Source organism: Phytophthora parasitica (assembly GCF_000247585.1).
Source record: "Phytophthora parasitica INRA-310 unplaced genomic scaffold supercont2.34, whole genome shotgun sequence".
Classification (NCBI taxonomy): domain Eukaryota; phylum Oomycota; class Peronosporomycetes; order Peronosporales; family Peronosporaceae; genus Phytophthora; species Phytophthora nicotianae.
The window spans coordinates 180,446-189,967 of NW_008649020.1; the positions used below are offsets into that span (position 1 = coordinate 180,446).

General features: G+C 48.2%; 5 protein-coding genes across 8 annotated transcripts; 2 read left to right on the forward strand and 3 right to left on the reverse strand.

Annotated features, from left to right (window-relative positions):
* Positions 1 to 20: 20 nt before the first annotated feature.
* On the reverse strand, positions 21 to 1,457 carry PPTG_12821 (hypothetical protein; the record flags this gene model as incomplete). Its single annotated transcript, XM_008909516.1, has 1 exon — positions 21 to 1,457. The coding sequence occupies exon 1, from the start codon at positions 1,302 to 1,304 to the stop codon at positions 21 to 23; it is 1,284 nt and encodes a 427-aa protein (XP_008907764.1). The 5' UTR covers positions 1,305 to 1,457.
* A 1,490-nt stretch (positions 1,458 to 2,947) lies between these two features.
* PPTG_12822 lies at positions 2,948 to 4,862 on the forward strand. 2 transcript variants are annotated; one of them, XM_008909517.1, is made up of 3 exons: positions 2,948 to 3,449; positions 3,517 to 3,715; positions 3,785 to 4,862. In XM_008909517.1, the coding sequence occupies exons 1-3, from the start codon at positions 3,210 to 3,212 to the stop codon at positions 4,717 to 4,719; spliced, it is 1,374 nt and encodes a 457-aa protein (XP_008907765.1). In that variant the 5' UTR covers positions 2,948 to 3,209; the 3' UTR covers positions 4,720 to 4,862. The 2 variants fall into 2 exon arrangements, with proteins under 2 accessions (XP_008907765.1, XP_008907766.1); XM_008909518.1 differs by having other exon boundaries at positions 3,520 to 3,715.
* Positions 4,863 to 4,873: 11 nt separating this feature from the next.
* Positions 4,874 to 6,662, forward strand: PPTG_12823 (hypothetical protein; the record flags this gene model as incomplete). Its single annotated transcript, XM_008909519.1, has 2 exons — positions 4,874 to 6,572; positions 6,634 to 6,662. The coding sequence occupies 2 exons, from the start codon at positions 4,874 to 4,876 to the stop codon at positions 6,660 to 6,662; spliced, it is 1,728 nt and encodes a 575-aa protein (XP_008907767.1).
* Positions 5,755 to 7,226, reverse strand: PPTG_23272 (hypothetical protein). Its single transcript, XM_008909520.1, has one exon. It carries the CDS (start codon positions 7,169 to 7,171, stop codon positions 6,740 to 6,742), a length of 432 nt encoding a protein of 143 aa, XP_008907768.1. The 5' UTR covers positions 7,172 to 7,226; the 3' UTR covers positions 5,755 to 6,739.
* Positions 7,227 to 8,080: 854 nt separating this feature from the next.
* Positions 8,081 to 9,278, reverse strand: PPTG_12824 (hypothetical protein). 3 transcript variants are annotated; one of them, XM_008909521.1, is made up of 3 exons: positions 9,043 to 9,278; positions 8,880 to 8,955; positions 8,081 to 8,807 (listed from the first exon to the last, which is right to left on the reverse strand). In XM_008909521.1, the coding sequence occupies exons 1-3, from the start codon at positions 9,244 to 9,246 to the stop codon at positions 8,203 to 8,205; spliced, it is 885 nt and encodes a 294-aa protein (XP_008907769.1). In that variant the 5' UTR covers positions 9,247 to 9,278; the 3' UTR covers positions 8,081 to 8,202. The 3 variants fall into 3 exon arrangements, with proteins under 3 accessions (XP_008907769.1, XP_008907771.1, XP_008907770.1); XM_008909523.1 differs by having other exon boundaries at positions 8,107 to 8,955; positions 9,043 to 9,237; XM_008909522.1 differs by having other exon boundaries at positions 8,107 to 8,807; positions 8,880 to 9,237.
* Positions 9,279 to 9,522: the final 244 nt, after the last annotated feature.

Genomic DNA, 9,522 nt, shown 5'->3' on the forward strand with positions numbered 1-9,522 from the left:
ATTGGTGTTTTATATGCACGCTACAAACCGTAATGCGCAAGTGTTAGATGCAGAATAGTGATAGTCCACACAAACAAGTGTCCTTGCACTGCAAACATGTGCGTCTCGAGTACAAACGCGAGTTGGTACAACGGTGAGAACCCGAATTTTCGCTTCAAAATCACGACCAAAGCCACAAACGCTGCAAATTCGATCGTGCCATAAATCAAGAAACTCGTCACAGTATGCTTCAGTTTGTGCAGTGTCATTGACGCTGTACTTGGGTAGTAAGCTGCGATCGGTAAGTGAAATAATGCAACGAGATACGGCGCGTAGAGCATCGGAATGATAAACTCGATGTACTCCGCCAGGAGGATATACTCGGAGTGAAAGAGCGTGTGAAGGCCATCGACGATAATATCGCGACTAGTAGCTTTGGTTGTATCATTATTGTCTTGGGTATTGGAGGCTAAAGGTCCCAATGGAACCATTGCGCTTGATGGAGCTGTTTGGTTATTTTGTGTCGCTGTGTTTGTAGAGTTGTTTGTTCCTGGATTACTTTTAGTAGAACGCCGACGGTTGATAACTGTGTCGTTAGTAAAAGTGCCCGTTCTTGTAAATCTCATGACAACCTGTCTACTCTCGTCCGAAAGTGGAAGTGGAAACGGTGCAAGTAATCGAGCTCGGCGACCACAAGGATGAACCTCCACGTCCTTCTCCAACAACGATAGTAATTCTTGAATAAAACTCTGTGATTTGGGCTTGGGTAGTGTTGCGGTGTTGCGAGTTTGATGAAAAATGGCTTGTAACGCAAGCATGAGATGGAAACTATCTGCCGCCATGATGATGACTGTAGTCATGATCGATTTGGACGCTTGCATACAAATGGAAGCGTAAAAAACGTTGAAGAGATCCACCGAGAACACCACAACCGGACCGACATATTCATGATAACTTTCTGCTACGTTGGCAATATTCTGCTTGGTTACAAACTTGATCAAGGGCATCACCAAAATGAATATTGTCTGCTGAGTCCCTGATAACAGATTAAACACAGCGCTGAAGATCGTAAAGCACCCAACGACGACTCCCTGGCTCACAATAATCAATAACTGCGAATTGATCTGCTCTCGTAGCACCGGTGAACGCTGTAGAACTCGGGGACCGATGACCAAAATCGTGAATGTCGAGAGAAATAGGACGTACGGTCCAATGTTGAGGATATAGCCGAAAGGAGTTGGGAACCTCCATATCACTGCAAGTCCTAGCAAAGTCGAGACGCTGCACATTGCTGTCCCCAGTGCGATTGCAGCAACGCCAGTCATCGACAGCGTATCGGGCTCGATGACGGCTCTCACTTGGAAGGCAACGCCCACAGTTGCGGAAAATAATCCGAGGAACAAGCGAATCCAGACTGCATAGTTAGCTTGCCAACCGTCCTCTGGAGGCTTGAGAGGGATGCAGTCAAGCGAAAACGCGGTTAACAAGGCAGGAATTGGTGTTAGGACACATACACAGATAACTCGAGTGATCGAAATACGTTGGTGATAGTCTCGAAAGGCGAGTAGACGCTCGATGGAATATTGACTTCGGTGTCCGATATGACTTTGATGCCAACAATCAGACAACTTGCGTTTGATCCGAGTGAAGACTGATACTTGTTCTGGTCTCCTTGGGTATTCAAGAGGCTCGACTCGATGCACCATACTTGGTTCGAACAGGGACAGAATTTGATGTAGTGAACATGTACTATTCATGAACGTATTTTTGGTTTGGGTGGTTACAAGTTGTGGACTTTTGACGATCCCTAGCTTAACGCTAGAACGTGATTGCAGTTATTTTTTTTTATCAGACGAAGTCTAGTAATTGTGGAATCCTCGAGGACGATATTCCCCTTTCAAAATAGAAATTCATCACTCAAATTTACAGTAATCGAACATGTAGTAGTAGGTAAGCTTGACAAATGAGCGACAACTGAAGCCTGAACTCGTTTACTACCGCACAGTATTGAGCAATAGTCGACTTGACTCATGGCCATGGATAACGAATCCAATCGCTGTACACTAAGGGCGCATTGGCGGGCCTGTACAACGTGCCGACATCCGAGCTAGCGCCACGATCGTTCCACGTTACGTTGATCTCAAACGAGGCGGCCGCACGTCGTTGTGCATCCCTCACTACTAGTATCACCTCCAATTCGCGTCGACTTTATAAAAGCTGCATCGCAACCTTCTTCCGAGCATATAGTCCATGAATTCAGTACTTTACACCTTCATTACAAGCCTAGATGCTCCCGGCTGGCTGTCATCCCCATCACTAGCGCGTCTTTTGAGTCAATCTAAAGCGTGATCTCAAGTCATAAAATGCATCGGTTGGAAGATGAGCAGCAGCGATATACTCGATTAGCTTCAACGTAAAGGGCCTCGAACTTCCGCCACAAGCGAAAGAGAGCGCGGCTAGATGACCGCGCGGGGCCACACACCTGCCTTGAACTTGGCTTGCATCAGAGACTGGTCTTTTCACCATTTGGTAACCAGACAAATGTGCCCTTGCGACGTGTTGGCCTCGCAATGATCAACAGGGACCAGCTGCGTGTACACGCTGTGTTGCGGGCGATAATGACAACCAGGACAACGACGTACATGTCATATTTCGATGCGCACAACGCCTAAGACAAGATGGGTACATTGTAGCGATTGCAGTCGCGTATCCTTTTCGCGCTGACTCCTTTGTGATTTGGGTGCGACTAGTTTTTGAGTGATGACCAAATTAGCTTCAAACTCCAAGCGGAGCCGAAACAACATAACCTTTAATACTATATTACACTTTTCTCCACAATCAACTGTTAAACACTGCAATATCGGATATAGTCTAAAATATATTGCGCAACAGGAGCAATGATACGACCTGTAACACTGTAAGTTTTGGTCTGGATTTGAGTACAAGAAAGTGTATTATTCGTGCTGAACCTCGACATGTTGATTTCAGTATGCTGTCTGACTTGCTTGATGTGCATCAGACTGGTCTGCGTTCGTCGTCTGGTGCGAGTAGGCGACACTTGCCGCGGTCGACTGGCAGACCTTCGCCAATCTAATCGGAACGTCCGATCCCCATTTTCCATCAGGACTCGAACGGCTCCAAGTCCCCCGTTGTTCGACCTTGATACCTAAAGCACCAAAGCAAACAGCGAAAATCTCCGAACAGGGAAGAAAAAAAAAACTGTTGCAAAGATGGCGAACGCGCTGGATGACTACGCGGACGTGAGCACCACGCGTAACATGGACGAGAATGTGCACACTCTGCCCGCCGCTTACGATGAGAAGGACGACTTGGAGTCGCTCAAGGCCCGTCTGCAGCGCCGTAAGAAACCCATCTACGCCGGTCTCGCCTTCCTGGCTGTGGTCGTCATTGGCGTCACGGTCGGTACCGCCGCAAACGGCGGTTCCAAGGTCAACACGGAGTCCGCGCAGGTAAATGAACGAAACGTCCATAGTGTGAAGTCTAGATGTTTTAATCATCTTGTTTTGCTCTTATTAGAAGGACAGTGCGACCCCATCTCCCAGCGTGGATGACTCTGCCCAGACCGGACAGCAGACCCAGGTCGACTCGGACGCTGGTGCTGTCAAGGCTGCCAAGGACTCCGTCTCGAGTCCCAGCAGTGGATGGAGCTCGTCCAGCACGTCCGGATCTGGATCAGTTGCCGGAGAAGCTTCAGCTGGTCAGGGCTGGTCGCTGAGTAAGTTGTATCAAATGATTATGTTTCTTTATTGTTTTATACTAACTTTTTTTTTATTGTTTAATACAGACTCGACGGAAGGTTCTTCGACGTCTACGCCCACGCCGACGCCTACGTCGACGCAGGCTCCTTCGCAGAGCTCGTCGGGTGAGGCTCTAGCCTACAGTATCGTGGACTTTGACTGGAGTGATGCGTCCAACTGGGAGTACGCTAGCGGCGCTACCGTGTCCTCGAACATGGTAACCAGCAACGGCATCACTTTGACGCCCGATAACAGCGCTGAGCCTATTCGTACCAAAGAAGGATGGAGCGGAGAGAAGGTTGTGTACATTGAATGGGAACGCACCAGCACTAGCGACACCAACATTTGGATGCTCAACACCAAACTCCAGAGCCAATTCGGAAAGGGCAATGGCTGGCCCTACTGGGGTGAACTGGATCTCTTTGAGATGTTCACGCAGGACGCTGCCGACATCCCTGCGTACGACTACAGTGGCTTCGGAGGCTTCTCGGATGTCTCGAGCTACGGACAACTGACGATGCACATGGGTCCGGCTACGGAAGACGGCAGTCCGTGCTTCTGTCCCGCTAGCCCCTCCAAGAGCTCGTGGTACCAGAACACGCAGCCCATGACCTCGGGTTGCACGGCTCAGTTCTCTAACGACAAGTCCAACTCGATTGCCGCTGTGTGGGGCTCGGACGGTACGGGCCAGTACATCCAACTGATCCAGAACCCGACGATTACTAAGGGTGGCAAAAAGAATGGTGTGGATACGTACGATGTTGCTACGGGCAGCGGCGCTGTGACGTCCAAGATCTACAACAACGCCGAGCTGTTCTGGGGTGTGGATGCCACGGACGCGTGCGCTAAGGCTGGCGGCCACGACGCTACGTCGGGTTTCCCGTTCTTCGAGAGCTTCCGCCTTGTTCTTGAGGAGCAGAAGAAGGGAGACTCGAGCGCTTCGTTCACGGTCAAGAACATCCAGATCTTCACCAAGAACTAGATGTAGGGAAGCGAAGAGTACAAGTTTTGCTTTTGTTTATACTCGTTTCGGTAATGAAGCTTGAGGTTGTTTTAAACATAATATTTTTTTAAGCGTTATTTTGCTGAAACGGGTGGTAAAAATACAAAACATGTATAGCGATCAGCACTAAAGCATGGCGAACCGAGTGATGAATGAGCCAACTGGGGCAGCTCAAGATCTGGAGCGAGTGTCTATCCTCTCTCAAGTAAGGCGGAAGGTTGCGGCTACTTGGCATCAGAGTCAAATTGGCCACCGAAGTGAGTACTCAGTGGAGCGATTGCTTGCGTTTCAAGACTACCACGAACGTACATCAGTCTCTCGAGCAATAGCTGTCTGTGCGCTCTCACCGATCCCCGCCTTGTTAGCAGCTCTTGCGATCGATTGCATCCCACTTAAAGCTCCTTCCGACGGGTGGCAAGCCAACTATGCTGTCTGGATTCGACTGTTTCTTGCCATGGGGACTGAAGCATTTGGAGTTGTCTGTCAAATGCGAGCGGTAATTGATCCAGGAACGATCTCAAATACCTGCTCTGCGGTGATATCCATTGGCACAGCTGCCTGTAGCGTGCTTAGTTTTGTATTACTTGCTGTACTCTGGAGATTTCCGGTTCCTTTTGGCTACGTGCTTGCCATCAACCCGTTTGTGATATTTTTCTCACTATTTACTGTACTGGTTGTTGGTCCTCGTGTATTGATCCAGTGCCCGACGTTGAGAAAGCAGTTCAAGGCGCAGTTTATTATCATTGTCAATCAAGGAATCGTGGCAATTTGTTATCCGATTTTCAGCGCGATTTTCAATGGATTATCAGGGATCCAGCAAACTGCGTTTATCTTTGTGATGCCAATAATCAAATTTTTCACAAAGCAGAATATCGCGAATGCAGCGAAAAACTACCACGAATATGTGGCTCCGGTTGTGGTGTTTTCAGTGGATCTTTTCAACGTTTATTACGTTGCAATATGCATGCAATCGTCAAAGTCAATTGCCACGACATTGATAATCATGGCCACCGATGGTTTTCACGTTATTCTCGCACTTCGTGATATTTTTCATCGCAATAACAGCGTTCACACGAGTGAATCTTCTATCGACAATACGCAATACTACCTACGAGATTTACCACGAGTGTTACAAAAGGCCTGTCAAGACGAAACAGCAAAGTTCAACCACCGTATTCGGTTGTATGCCCCATTTCCACTCCCACTGTCGATTAGAAGTAGAGATTTCATGAATGAGTTTAGCAAGACAAGCAAATTTGCCAATGATACTGCTACAACCCGTCGATGCTCGACAAAAACAGCAATGAAGCGAAATTCTGGAATTGAACCAGCCAGATCAGCCTCAAAGAAATCAGCTCCAACGTTTTCCAGCCTAAAGGAACATGAAATTGTTCCTACCACGTTGTGGCAATCCAAAAAATTCTCACTTGAAGCGTTTCGAAGTGGCAATATCAGCGAGAAGGACGTATTGGAGAGTCTGCAAACACTTTTTCATTCCGAATACGTTCTACTGGCCGAGTATATTGAATTTATGGTTCCGATACTGTACTCGCTGTATCTGTCAGTGCTGTTCCACCTGCCGATAGCCGCTTATTATCCGCACTCGGCGTCGATGACGATTGAAAAGTTGCAAGACACAGTGACCAACATTCTCATTTATGCAGTGATCGAGTTCGCATCGTTCGGCGCTCTTTTCGTTTTGCTGAAGCGCAAATTCGGGTTTTCACCCCTTTACCAGTTGGCATTTGTACTGGAGACGCAGGCCTCCGCTTTACAAGGACACTTATTCGTCTGGACCATCACAATTTTGCACCTGACGCTGGCACATTATGGTACTTTTGCCAATACAAACCTTACTGTTGCTTTATACTGTTCTAACGTTGCTTCTCACAGGTGTCGACTTGAACATTCTTGCTTTGTGAATTTTACAAAACGAGATTTTACGCTATACATTTAACGCAAAACTTTAGTAACAAACGTCATAAATTATAGAACTGGTTTAACTCGCGCATGAATCCACGTTCATAACTTGGGGGATACGAAGAATGCAGCACTTGCGTTCATGTAAATCACTTGTTCGTCTCAAAGTAGACTTCGACGGCGTCTTCGTCGACGTTCCATGGGGCTTTCGGAGCTTTCGCTGATGCGCGTGACGATTGTGTCGCGTGGCCGCATGAGCTCCACGATCTCGCCTTCCTCCGGACAGCGCAGATGCCGGCGGAAGATGCTGCTGCGTCGCTCTTTGATCTCGATGCCGTCGTCGCTGCCAACGGACTGGCGCTTGTCTCTTCGGTGGAACAAGTTGCGCATTGAGCTTGTGCTTCGGGTGGCAAATTTCGGAATGAGCTTGAACACGCACCAACACCATCAACTGCATCATCATTTGCTCCCGCTCGTTGCTGCAACGCGCACGCAAACATTCTTCGTGCATAGTAAAGCCAAGTGATATGCCGATTACGGTCGGACATTTGGATCAATTGTTTGGGAAAAATGGAGGCAAATTGCTGGATATTGGTGGCAATGTAGAAGAATGTGCCAGGTGGCGCTCTCACAGCCAATGCAGTTACGACGAGATGAGATAGTTGACCTAGCTACGAAGGCATTTACAGCAGTAGAGGTAGATATTGATCCAGGAAAACCTTCTTCAGTTCGGAGGTCTCTTCGCTGTCGCACGAGGGTATTCTCGTGCATCTCCTTTTTGTCACAGTGGACCGACCGTCACTCACTGCCAGTCTGTAAGTACATGTATCCATGTAGGCAGTCTGCAAATGCAGACAGCAAGTATGTAAAAAGCATTGGACGAACAAGTTGGTGGCCAGTGGCTACTGGCCATAGCTCCTCATTTGGAGACTTGTGTGCCGGGCGCTATAAACACCCGGCTGTCGCAGTCTTACCTCGGTCGTACCATCAACCGAAGCCACTGCAACTGAAGCAGAAAGCTACAACCCCTTCTTGAAACGAGAGAGAGAGAGAGCAAACGAATCACCTCTACACTCATTTGTTACCTTACCCGGTACAGCGTGTTGAGCGCGAAGAAAACACTATTTTTCGCTGTGCCTCACTTTTGCCAATCTGCTTATCTTCTGCTGAGGCGGCGTAATATTTGGTTTTTGTTGATCCTGCTGCAAACTTCCTTTCACTGTCCGCTCCTGCAATGGCTGCTGCACTACACGTAGACTCGTAGACTTTGCGTTAATGCAGAAATGCAGAAACACCCTACGAACGGGTCATGTTTTGATCGCTATTGCCAAGTCAACAACTAAACATCAACTATCCTCTCCTTTGAAAACTGGCTGCACCCCGTAAACAACCAAAACAACTTGTGCATTGCCGCGTTGGAATACGCCACAACAAGCCACAACCGCAGCCATAAACACTTGTACAAAATGATCGCAATCAGTTTTGTACTATTGTACTTAACTGACACAAACCGGCTAGGCATATTAATCCTAACGTGCTTGTCTACGCCTCCAGTGACACGAAAAGCCTCCCCGCCATCGACTTGAGGTCGCTAAGCGAGTTCTTCACGTTCGACTGGAGCGATCTGGCAGGTCGTTCGTCTGCTGATCGAGCTCCATCGCCGTTCCACAGTTTGGCCAGCCACTCCTCCAGTGGTGTGAAATCAAACACCTTGTCCATCTCCTCTCGCTTCTCCTTTGACACATTCAAACACTGCAGATCCGATACCACTTCCCAGTCCCCTCCACTCGTGGTCGTAGCATCCGATACCAGCAGCCAATTGGCCTCAATGTCCTCCTTGGTGCTCTGCTTACAACACGCCTGTGTGCACTCCGGGATCTTCGCCACGACCCCGCGAGCCTTCAGATCCGCATAGTACGCGTCCCATTTCTCCGTCGAGAAGTCAAAACACTCGGCAAACGCCTTCAACTTGCCATAACTACTCCAAGGTACCGACACTCGGCCGGACATGACCATCCCGGCGATCTCTGTAGCTGTCGCCTCGCCCGAGTACATGTACAGAAAATCCGCCAGACTCACGTATACAACAGCCACTTCGGGTAGGAAAGGGTCTTGAGGATGCAGCGTCGTGTTATCCACCTCCAAACCTAGATTGGCACAGAATTTATTCAGTATTTTTCGCTTTGAAAAAATACTTTTTTTAGTGAAAATTGAGCCACCTCGACGCATATCGATGGTTCTCATGCACGCGATATTGTTCTTGTCGTTCGGAGAGGCTCGGAACATGAAGGTTACCTGGTGACAAGCAAAAAAAAAGAAAAAAAAAATGGTTTGAGCGGACGAGAAATCGAGTAACACGGGAAATAACGAGTTGCAACGTACGACGCCACGGAACTCGGCGTCTGGGAGCTTGGCGAAGCGTAGGAAGTCCATGAGCTCGTTTAGCTTGGCCAGAAGGCCCTCGCACACCGCCGCCATGATGGAAGGTGGCGCTTCAGTCTCGGTCTCTTCAGTCTCAGGCGCTTCGTCTGCTGTGCTGTTATTACCTGAGAGCGAAATACGGTGATTCGATTGGAAGATACACATCAATTTCTGTCCAATAATGTCGTAGAAAATGGAGTCAGAAAGGAGTTAAAGCGATTTTTGGCTTCTACAGAAGAAGCATATCACCGCTAAGAGATTTTAGGCAATGCAAGTTGTGTGCCGACCATGATACTTAGCGAGGAATCGGACGGGATCGAGTCAACCATGCCGCGCAAAAAAGAAAATTCACTGCAGAAGTAAAAATAAATAAATAAAAACCTACGCGCTTACAACACTTTCGTTGGAGTGCTACTTAAAGAGTAAGATCGTACTTGCGAG